Here is an 11,860-nt window from a genome sequence, read left to right on the forward strand (position 1 = left end):
CAACATGTCAGATGTCAGCTTGACTGGCATACCACGAATCAATAGGGCTACTACTCCCGGATGTTATCCTTGTCAATCAACATGTCAGATTGACTGGTATACCACGAATCGATAGGGCTACTACTCCCGAGTGTTAGGATACGGGAGTCGTCTCTCAATTTTTGCGTCAACACATAGCAAAAGGTACAGTATTTTGAAACGATCCTTCCGTAGATACAATTTTGTTTCTTATGTGCATTTATTTCGACCTACGGTTTCAATATAACCTTGAGCAAGTTAAAACTTTAACTGTGATTTCAAACATGGAAACTTACTTTCCAATGATGTTAAATTACTTTGAGCTCGATCTGAATCAACCGCTTAATCACCAACTTACCATAGCTTTCCTCTCGGGTACTGCTCTGTGCTCTAATACTGCAATAGTCCAAGTCTTATTCAACAGTGGTAACCTTAAATTCACAATGCATGGCTTCCTACATGTATTGAAGTCCATGCTATGTAAACCATGGTGCACAATGAGCCTGCGGTACCAAAGATAGCATACAAGTTCAAGGATCCATGATCCATTCCTGAGTATCATAGATCACAATTACAATCCGTGACTTTGTGCTCATGGCATGTTTGAACAAACACACCAAATACATCAAAACCAAAAGGAAACAGGAAATGAGATACAACAGTCATACGACATGGTAGTTGGAAACATATAGGAAACCATCATGCATCAAACTTCACTCGCAAAATAAGGAAAGGAAAGCTTGAAAATCCGACAATTTTTCATCACACAAGCGCTCCTTATGACAAGGTAGAGAAAGCAAGCTCAGGTTTCATCACACAAACGCTCCTTATGACAAGGAGAAAGCAAGCTCAATATCTTCTCCTGATATTGACAGGACTCCTTGATCTGCAAAATGGATCATGATAAATGTTAAACTGTAGCGACGACCAAATGGTACAAAACCAAACATATAAAGAAGAGCATTGGTGCCTACAAAGCATGTAGATTGCTACTACAAATGTTTCCGTATATTCTGTGAACTCACTGACATCTTTTGTTACTTTTTGACTGAAATGCCTAAGTTGGAAGGCAACTACATATACATGAAATTTCCCCTTGATGTAGCAAAGAATTAACAAATGACGAGTACAAGATCAAGACGAAGATGTATCTAATAAGCCCCAAAAATACTTTAGGGTGCAACCAAGGAATACTTTCGCTTCGCAAGTACTAGATCAATAAGAAAACGCCCCAAAAAATAAAGTCAAAATATACTGTACTTACAATTTAATCTACCTATGAATAAAATTATAAAAAAATGTTACTATGTCAAAAGAAGAAACTGGAATATTACGACATGCTATGCTACAAAAAAAAATGGACAAATGTTACTGTTCGCAGAAAAGTTATCATTTTTTCCTGTATAAGCACTTTATGAGTTTGAATGACAGTACAAGTGTACAAAACTTTGTGGGCTGCATCATCTCTTTCATTTGGAGCTTACGTAGCTTGATGCCCAGACCAAAAATTCAATGCAAATCAAGGGCCAAATTCAATTGATAATATCAACAAAGACATACCTCCTGCGAACATTTTTTCGCTTGACTGGACCACTACTAAATGCCCAGTCAACATTTATTATCTGTGTAACAAGCTCAGTTCTGTCCATTGCTTTTATTGCAGCCTGGGCTTCGTCAAAGCTCTCATATTCAATCAAAGCATATCCCTGCATATGATACACAGAAAACAGTTAAAAACTCATACATCTTCTTTCTTGTGTAAATTGGTGATATTAGCAAGGTCGTATACAGGGTTAAGAAAATTCTACTTTTTGACATAATGTTTCAAGTTTAAAGAGAGCATGAACAATTCAAAGTTTGCCAGAATTTAGGGAGTAAATGCATACAGGAATAAAAGAAATGAGTGTCTCACATTCATCGGAAGTACACAGAATAAATACTATACACAAGTAATCATAGATCTGTTTACATGAACAGTAATGCTGCCCATAATGTAAAAAGCTTAAGCAAACTGGTACCAGCATGTGACAACCAAGTTTACGAGAATAATTAGTTATCAGGGCAGTACAGGCAAATATGAAATGGCCACCTAAAACTTTATACATTTTGTTATCTTGAATACCATGATAGCAAAATTGAGAAATAACTTTCCTAAACTGAAAATGAAATATCAACATCCTGTTTTCAGGAAAAGTGGAAAACTCAACAAGTTGTAATCCCAGCTTGTGCCACAAGCAACAATATAGCAACCATACCAACAAACAAACAACATTTTAAAAATGTCTAAAAGGTTACTAAAAATGTCATAGTAGCAATTTTATCCAACACAAACCATTAAAGCCTAGTATCCTTAAGCAGCATCTTATTTTCTGCATGTCCAGGGATCTTTCATCTAAGGAGGGATCAGCACTGCAGGAGAATAGAATTGGTGAAATTGGTTATTGTATTGCTGAGCCTCGTGGGCAGATTATATAGGAGTACATTGCTTAGGGAGCAGGTAGTCTCCCTTAGAGATAAGGCAAGCTGGGATTACAAATGATCCTAATATACCATATCTCAAGATATCCCAATATACTAACATCCCCCCGCAGTCACAGCGGAAGCGGCGTAGACGGTGAGACTGGAGAAGCTGAAGGTTGTCAGCTGACGTAATGGTCGATGCATCGCAGATGCTGAGACTAGAGGTTGCTCAAGCAAGGCGGTAGCCCTTTTGTGCCGATGTCGAGGTAGCCGAGCGCGAGGACGAGTAGCCATGGTCAAGGATGCCGTGCGTAGGATAGCCATGGTCAACAAAGCAGTCGAGGTTGCGGAAGACGAGATAGCAGCAGATGAAGCTGCGGGCGCACGAGGAGGCACCATGAGGATGGTGGAGTATAAGTGAATTGCCCACCTCTCCCCATCAGCTTAAGCTTTTGGGTTGAACTGGTCGGTGCATGCAACTTAATATGTTATCAAGGTCAGAGGTCTCGAGTTCAAATCCAGGCGGGCGCGATTAAATAAAATAATTGCAGCCCACTCCAATTTCCACGTATGGCGGCCTAAGGGATCCTGCAACGTGAGGGGGAGTGTTGGAGTATAAGTGAATTTCCCACATCTCCCTATCATCTTAAGCTTTTGGACTGAACTGGTTGATGAATGCAACTCAATATGGTATCAGGACCAGAGGTCTCGAGTTTGAATCCTGGCAGGCGCGATTAAATAAATAATTGCAGCCCACTCCAATCTCCACGTATGCAGCCTGAGGGAGCCTGCACGTGGGGGGAGTGTTGGAGCATAAGTGAATTGCCCGCCTCTCCCCATCAGCTTAAGCTTTTCGATTGAACTGGCCGGTGCATGCAACTCAATAAGCACACATCTCAGGGATTACTAAACAGAATCTAGGCTTTAGTATTTAGCAGGTTCCAGACTGTCAATTTAGTTTTACTTTGTATATAGGCACCAAACCCCATGCTTCAAATAAACATAAAAAGGAAGGAAAAGTAAACTCATTCATTCTTACAACTGTCCAATATAGCTCTTTTTCAACTTGCTCAAGCAAGTATACAGTTAAGACCCTAACTAGACTTCCCAACTTAATGTCAAATTTCAATGATAAAAGGGAAATGTTTTGTAATCTTGAATCAATCATAATCTAGCATACAAAACATAAGTAATGGTATTTGCCTTGCACTTTAATTTGCAACAAAAGGATATCTTTTGATAGAGGAACTGTTTATAACACTTGTACAACCTTTAACATATTCAACAATTGCTTAGATTTCCATTTTGTTACTGATCAAAGAAAACATCGACTTGAATTGGATAAAGTTCCCACCAAAAGCAAATGTAACAAATGAACAAATACTTACTTTGACAAACCCAGTACGACGATCTAAATTCAAATGCAGGTTCTTGACCTGCCCAAATTCCCGGAAAGCATTATGGAGGTCATCCTCCTGTGCTTCTTCATGAACGCCAGTTACCAAAATAATCCACCCCTCAATAGCTGCAAACACAAAGAAAAGGGGGCAAGTACATGAGTTAAAGCAATAAGGTCAATTATCTGCGTAGCACTTCAATCGAAGATAAATAGCAGTGGAAGCAATGTACTTTGTTCTTGTCTAAACTTCCTTAAATTTGCAGTTGATTAAGATCAAAGTGAAATGCTATAGCTTAACTGCCCTTACAACATGGAAAAACAGTGGATTACATGTTTGAAAGCCAAAGAGAAAAAAAAAAAGATGCATACCAACTTCAGGATATAAACATTTTGACAGACATTATGAAAAGCTGGAAAAGAACAAATTTAAACTGGCAATAAATATTTGATCAACCAACAACTAAAACTTCATACAAGCACATGTAGTCGTATGCAAGGCTCTAAAAAAGTAATAATACTATCTCATAATAGCACATAGCTATGAAATAGTTTTATCAATCCTTGGTCACTAAGAGTACAACCAGCTAACAAGTCAGTACGTCCAATATGTAATCATAAGACAGAAGAGACTGACTAGTTTGGTCAATGCAGCTTGTAGCAAATCAGATCTCTAATATGTATCTCAAACCGAACAAGACATAAGTATAACAAACCACATAGGAAAGGTCACATATCAAAATGTTGTGCTCAGCAGAACTTCCATGATCATGTATCCCTGTTGTGAGAGCGCGCCTGTGCGCACATAGTCAATTTCAACTTTAGCATGCACTTATAAAATCCAACCACCCAAAGAGCTAAGGAAAACACAATCAATTTCAACTTTATCATGCACTTATAAAATCCAACCACCCAAAGAGCTAAGGAAAAAGCAATATTACTACCATAAAATTGTTAACTTCTAGCACATTCACCTCAATATTATGTTGACCCAAATGATCTCTTTCTCATTTACCACACATAGATAGCAGTTTGGGGGATACATATAGAGATAAGGCAGGGGTAGGTAGCAGGGGTAATTTAGGAATAAGTAGCTACTACATAGATAGATAAGGTGCACATGCAGCACCAACTACACCCAACACACACATGACTTATGCTATCATATTATAAACGAACAATGCTACACCTGCTCATACAGAAAGCTCTACAAAAAGTGTACTTATATGCTGCTGATATGGACAGCAACAACCTTACAATTTGACTTTAAGTTGTTAATTCAAAGGTTCCACATGCATACAATGGGAGGTAATACATCAGAATGTACTCCCTCCCGTCCCAAATTGTAGGTCGTTTTGGTACTTTTAGGTTCATAGATTCTACTATTCATCTAGATATACACTAAGTCTAGATGCATAGCAAAAACTATGAATCTAGAAATGCCAAAACGGCCTACAATTTGGGATGGAGGGAGTAAGTCGCATTTCCTGAGAGCATTATTTGTCAGAAATAATGAATATATTTGAAAGAAAGAATGAGGGAAAAGGTAAATCATTTTTTTTCAAATGACACGTTTTGGAAACGATCAACAAACCAGCGTTTACATTAACAGTTGAATGAATACCAAACTGACATGAGTAAAGCAAGAACAGTCAATTTTGGCAAACTTAATTCTTTGAATGCAGAACGAAAAGGCTTTCTTATATGTTATTACTCCTTTCTGCCAGCCACTCATTTGGAGTTCCATCTCTAGCCAACTTGCTTAAGACTTAAAGATTTCATGTTGGTATAGTTGTTGCTCCAATTCTTTGAATGTAGAACCAATGAATAAAGTAATTCCAAATCCACATTAATTAGCCCAAGTTCAGAATGACAATACCTTCACCCAGAAAAAGTTTGCAACATGCCAATTCAGAAACCAATAGGAAGTGACCACTGTTTAGTAGCCAAGATCAAAGCTCCTTGCCGCTATCATGCTTCAATTGTTTTATACAAAGAGTTGGTAGCAAACCCTCGAATCTATTGACCACTGAGCAAGGCAAACTACAGCATCAGTTCTGAACCCTAATGTGTGAGGTCCCTTGATTTTTTACTGGCTACAAAGTAACAACCTTTCGTAGCTAATAGTCCAGCACAACCAGCAAGAAACATGTCAGCTTGGAAGCGGCGAATCACCCAAGAAAACCAAACCCTACAAACTGCGCAAGATCACAGCATCTGCTTCAGACGTAGCAAGATCCTAGGACTCCAATAGCCAGAGTCAAATCTGGCCAAGAAAAGAAGAACTACCACCACCAAAACACGTCAAGGTCTCAAGGAGCTACGCACTAAGGAGATGAATCTGGAGAGGGAAAGGGAGGGAAGCCCAAAGAATTTTACATCTGAGAGGTCCGGGGCCGTCGTCGGAGCCGAGGGAGTCGAAGTCGGCGCGGCCGGCTAGGGGGCGCGAGGAGGAAGGCTCCTCGCGGAATCCGCGGCCCTTGGTCTTGCGCGTGGCGGCGGCGGAGTCCCCACCGGCGGCGATGGTGGAGCGGAGGCGCGGGGCGGCCGGGGCCGGGTTGGCCTCGGGGGCATCGTCGTCCATGAGGTCGTCGTCATCGGAGTCGAAGTCGACCACCTCCACGTCCCCCGCGTTCGCCGCCGCCATGGCCGCCTGCGTGCCTGGCCGATGTGCTAGGGTGGTGTTCTGTTCGGGTTCTGCGGTGGCGGCTAACGAGAACAGAGGTTTCGCGTCTCCGCTCCTTGGTTGTTGAGGCGGGTTTGCGGGGGCCACGTCAGTTGACACATTTCATTTTTTTTATTTCACAAAAAAATGAACCAGCATGAAAATAAAAATACATGTCCTATATCGGCTACTAGAACAACAAAAAGAAAGAACGGGAACTATATTTTTTATATATAAACTTAAGGACTCGATTGTATTAAGGTATTAAAAATGGGAACTAGAGAAAGACAAGGGAAAAAACTCCAAATAGCACGATAATACTATGAAAGTAGCAAACGATCGATTATAGATCCATTTAAATTAAAGTTTATGATCAATCCTAACTTATTTAACCAACAATACTAGTAATTTTTAAAAGCCTTATAATTATTTTAAATACATGTTGAAAAAATACTTCTCGTGTTCGTGGTAGAGGCATATTACTACTTTGATTTTTTTTCCTTACAAAACAAACAAATTTCTCGCCATCATACCTTCACCATAACAAGTGGGTCCACAGTGTTAAACCTCTAGTCTAGTGAGGAGGTTTAGGGTGGGTTTGATTTGAGGGTTGTAGCGAGTTGAGTTGGGTCGGACCTAATTTGCATGGTGTTTGGTTTAAAATATGTTGGGTTGAGTTCATCCCCAATAGTATTCCCCGTAGATGCGGGTTGGAATAGTCCGCCCAAAATGAGCAGACCACGCCAACCCACATCACTCCCCCGTCACGCTGTCTTGCTCTGTCATTTGGGGGTGCAGGCGGAGGCCGGCGCAAGGGAGGGAGAAGCAGGGTGCGTGGGCAGCGGCTGGCGCAGGGGAGGGAGAAGCAAGGTGGTGGCCGCCGGCCGGTGCAGGAGAGAGGGAGGGAGGGGTGGCGGCGGAGGCCGGCGCTGGGAAGAGGGAGGGAAGGGTGGTGGGCGGCGCTGGGAAGAGTGAGGGAGGGGCGGCAGGCGGCGCCGGTGCTGGGGAGAGGGAGGGAGGGGCGACAGCGGGCGGCGCCGGAGCAGGCCAGCGGGCAGCAGCCGGTGAGAGGAGATGGAGGGGCGGCGCTCAGGTGGAGCTTGAGCTCCTCCAGGGTGACCTTGTAAGGAAGAAGATAAGGTGCACAAGGGAAAAAAAAAGAGGAGGATGACAGGGGGATCCCACAATGACATATGGGGTCCACGTACAACTATTCCTAACGATGTTAAAATGATATCCATTCTAAGAAGCAGGGCGCGGGGGCGGCGAGCGGCGTAGGGGAGGGAGAAGCAAGGCGGCGGCCGGTGGTCGACGCAGGCGAGAGGGAGGAGGGGTGGCGGCGGTGGCCGACGCTGGGGAGAGGGAGGGAGGGGTGGCGGACGCTGGGGAGAGGGAGGGAGGGGTGGCGGTTGGCGCAGGAGCAGGGCGATGGGCGGCAGCTGGCACAGAGGAGATGGTGGGGCGGCGCTCGAGGTAGAGCTTGAGCTCCTCCAAGGTGACCTCGTAAGGAAAAAGATAAGGTGCATAGGGGAAAATTAAAAAAGATGAGGAGGATGACAGGTGGGTCCCATGATGGCATATGGAGTCCATGTATAGCTGTTTCTAACGGTGTTAAAATGATATCCATTCTACCCATCTCAACCCTTCCAACCAAACAAAAAATTGGGTCGAACCCTTCAACCAAACATGAAATGGGTCAGACCCAACTTCGAAAACTGGAACGGAGCCAATCCATTCCACTTGGTCCCAAAACCAAACACATGCTTAGCTTTCAGAGGAAGTTGTAGTTTCCTGCAGCAGAATATCAAGATGATTGCAAAGTTATTAATTTACTTAAAAAGTATATATCTAACTCATGAAATGTTCACAAAACTCAGTAATCAAAAATTAATTTTGTAAATCTTTCTAGTGTCAACAAAAATATCAAACTCATCAAAACTTTTGAAGTTGAGAAACACTTCGGGTACTTTATGACTTTTGTTTGGTCATACTACAAAGGGTACCTTGATCTTACTTGAGCTTAGAGATTAAGTGCGGTGCACACTTGTAAAATCCACTGCATAGTCTTAGGTATAGGGTTTAGGCTTCCACGTATCGACTTTTCGGTTGTGGAGCTTTGGTGGCCCCTTCCCCTCTCGATGATGGCAAGGATGTACAGTGGTTTTGGTTTTTTTAATGGCAAGATCGTCGAGGTGGTGATGATGATTTCGCTCGAAAATAGGGACCGTTGGGTCATTCCACACCTCGACAGGACTTTCTCCGATAACAACGACAACTTAGGGGTGTTTGAAAAATCATGCTAAATTTTAGCACCTATCACATCGGATGTTTGATACTAATTAGAAGTATTAAACATAGTCTAATTACAAAACTAATTGCACAATGGAGTCTAATTCGCAAGACGAATCTATTAAGCCTAATTAGTCCATGATTTGATAATGTGGTGCTACAGTAACCATTTACTAATTGTCGGGGGAAAATATTAACGACCCTTCGAAGCCCATGGAAACAACAAAGACGCAAAAGCCCAGGCCTGCCTAAGGGAACAACGACTGCCGTCGGCCCAACATGGGAGGCGAGAGCCACGTTCCGCCTCGCCCGACCTCATGCCCCGAGTCGGGCGCCCCCAACCTCCGAAGGAACGAGCTCCGCCTCGCCTGACCGCGGGCCTGGGGTCGGGAGCGTCCGACCCCCCGCCAAAGGTCTCTGCCTCACCCGACTCCAGGCGTAAGGGGTCGGGCTACCTCGGGCTCTCCAGACCAAAATCCGCATCGGGCGCAGATCCCGTGGACCCCCTGTCGATCTCGCCATAAATGCGCCGCAAAGCTGTCAGAGAGAAGGATATCCGCGCCCCCACGCAACCCGCCGCAAGTACCCATGCGCGGCCGCGCAGTACTTGCTACAGTAGCTGCGATCCCCTCCGATTGGCCACAGGGCACTCATGGCCTGCACCGCCCAGAGCAGGAGGAAGCCTCGCCCGCTCTCGTGCCCCGCGCGCCCGGCGGCAGAGATGCGACGTCCGCTCTCCGCGGGCCGTCAGCAGGATGGCGGGGTCCGCCGCCTCCCAACGGACACGGGGTTCACGACGAAACGCCATCATCACGCCCGGCGGCTACAGCCACCGAGGAGGCCATCGACAGGACGCAACGACGGCCGTCCCCCTCCGGCATACGCGCCGGCAGAAGTCGAAGGCCGGCGAGGACGCCGGGAGCCTGGGAACTCGGTTCCTCCCTTCGTGTTGTTTTTTTACCTAGCTATGTTTATCTCTTTACTGCTCCCCACACTCGATCTCGCCTGTAACCCCGGTGGTCTCCTTACGCTATAAAAGAAGGATCGGGCTCTCGCACTCCTGTAACCCCTACTACAGAACCCCGCGTGGGCAACACGAACAACTCCCGACACTGGACGTAGGGCGTTCCTTTGCCCGAACCAGTCTAAACCCTGTGTCTCCCACGCCACCATCTCAAGCCTTACACGCATAAAAGAAATTTACTAGTCTAAGTCTTGATCGGATAATCTTGACAACGACACTAATGATGGATTAATTAGCCTTAATAGATTCGTCTCACGAATTAGACTCCATCTGTGCAATTAGTTTTGTAATTAGCTCATGTTTAGTCCTTCTAATTAGCATCCGAATATCCGATATGACCCTGCTAAAGTTTAGCACCTCATATCCAAACACCCCCTCAGTGAGGTGAGGTCTAGCAAATTTGAGGTTTTTTACAAGCTTCAGTTTTTGCTGACCATTTCATAGGAGTCTAGCGGTGTTCAACACGAAGGGATGTAACAATTTCTTCAATATCTTCTTTCAACTCTACGGCAAGAACCATTATCTTTCATCCTAGAAATTTCTAGGTTTGGTCGGATCCCTAGCCGATACTCTTTTAGCAGTTGCAAAATCTTGCCGCGGTGGCAACTAGTTGCAAAATTAAGCATGAAATCTACATCAACTACTGTTTTTCAATGTCAAGCAAGCAGCATGTTTTCAAAGAAAGAAAGATAGCCTCAAATAAGGACATATCTGTAGTTTTTTCCTATAGATCTTTTCATGTCAAAGTATTTTGTATTTTTGTTTGTCTTCTTATTCTCTTAAAAGAAAGATGTGTAAGGGGGGCATTAAAATATCTGGATATGAGGTACACCTATTTGAAGAACAATATGAACCTAAAACTTTTTCAAATTAAGTTGGTCTTGGCTTTTGAAAGGCCTTTCGAGTGTTTGTAGTTGCCGCTTGATTTCTATCTCGTGATATAGTTGTCGTCTGATTTCCATTGAGTAAATTACACCCACAATACACCAACTTATCAATTGGGTGTAAATAGGTCCAATAACTTGATATGTGGTGCATATTAGTCCAACAACTTATAAAATGTTTAGTTTTTAACTTAGCAAATTGGTGTATTCACAATCCAAACATTACACAACAATAACGTATTAAGCAAAGTAACACAACAATAACGTATTAAGCAAAGTAGATGAACCTGTGAATTTTATTCACATCAATAATTCTTAATTTTCATCAATAAAAGTTGTTAATTGTGATTAGGCTTTTGGTTCTCAATTGTGTATATAACATATTTTTTAGTAATTAGAATTCTGTCAAATTCTAAAATTACGACATTGGCATTATCGAAAGACTGAAATCCATGAGAGAAACCGTAGGACCTTAAGTTCATTCTGCTCATGTATGAAAAAACTATCTTTTAGCTTATTTTCCCTTTCTAAAAAAAGTAAGAGAGGCTTTAAAAAATAATTATGCCAAGCTCTTAAAAGGTATTGTTAGTACATATCAACATATTGTTTTTTTAGCTGCACAATGCATATATATAATCAAACATGTAGAAAACAATGAACCCGAACTTATCGATATTGAATATGAAATCAAATATTTTTAATCAAAGTTAAATCACGATACAAGGAATGATTAACATGAAGACATAACATTAATTCTCTAAACGTCAGTGGCAAAATAATACTCAATAATTTGTTCTGGCGTGAATATAACCTTGATTGCCACCTAGCGTTAGTAAATATGTAATCGTTGTAACTTTTGGGTTCCGTATGCACAAATTACTATTGCACTAAATTGAACATTTTACTTAGTTGTTGAATCCTGTACTAAATTTAAAATTTCACAGGTTGTTAGACCAAACTGAACCTAACTATAAAGTTGTTGTACGGGTGTAATTACTCTTTCCGTTTAGCTGCTCTAACCGTCAACTGTGAAGGAGGATTATCCAGCCTGTGCACGTAGGCTGGTCTAAGCTGCAGTTGGTATCGGACATCGATGCATCACCAGCTAATAATGCTAATACAAG

General features: G+C 42.7%; 1 protein-coding gene across 1 annotated transcript; it reads right to left on the reverse strand.

The window, feature by feature from the left end:
- Positions 1–518: 518 nt before the first annotated feature.
- On the reverse strand, positions 519–6,597 carry LOC101779089 (RNA-binding protein Y14A). Its single transcript, XM_004987180.3, has 4 exons — positions 6,254–6,597; positions 3,867–4,003; positions 1,579–1,724; positions 519–904 (listed from the first exon to the last, which is right to left on the reverse strand). Exons 1-4 carry the CDS (start codon positions 6,519–6,521, stop codon positions 868–870), a joined length of 588 nt encoding a protein of 195 aa, XP_004987237.1. The 5' UTR covers positions 6,522–6,597; the 3' UTR covers positions 519–867.
- Positions 6,598–11,860: the final 5,263 nt, after the last annotated feature.

The sequence above is a fragment of the Setaria italica genome, unplaced genomic scaffold (assembly GCF_000263155.2).
Source record: "Setaria italica strain Yugu1 unplaced genomic scaffold, Setaria_italica_v2.0 scaffold_10, whole genome shotgun sequence".
In the NCBI taxonomy this organism is placed as follows: domain Eukaryota; kingdom Viridiplantae; phylum Streptophyta; class Magnoliopsida; order Poales; family Poaceae; genus Setaria; species Setaria italica.

Bases quoted from the DNA above. Each gene is read 5' to 3' on its own strand.
- LOC101779089 (XM_004987180.3), bottom strand. From the start codon at position 6,521: ATGGCGGCGGCGAACGCGGGGGACGTGGAGGTGGTCGACTTCGACTCC. The intron at 4,004-6,253 runs GTAAAATTCTTT...TTGTGTTTGCAG, and splicing joins CGGCCCCGGACCTCTCAGAT to CTATTGAGGGGTGGATTATT. The intron at 905-1,578 runs GTATGTCTTTGT...TCCATTTTGCAG, and splicing joins CGAAAAAATGTTCGCAGGAG to ATCAAGGAGTCCTGTCAATA.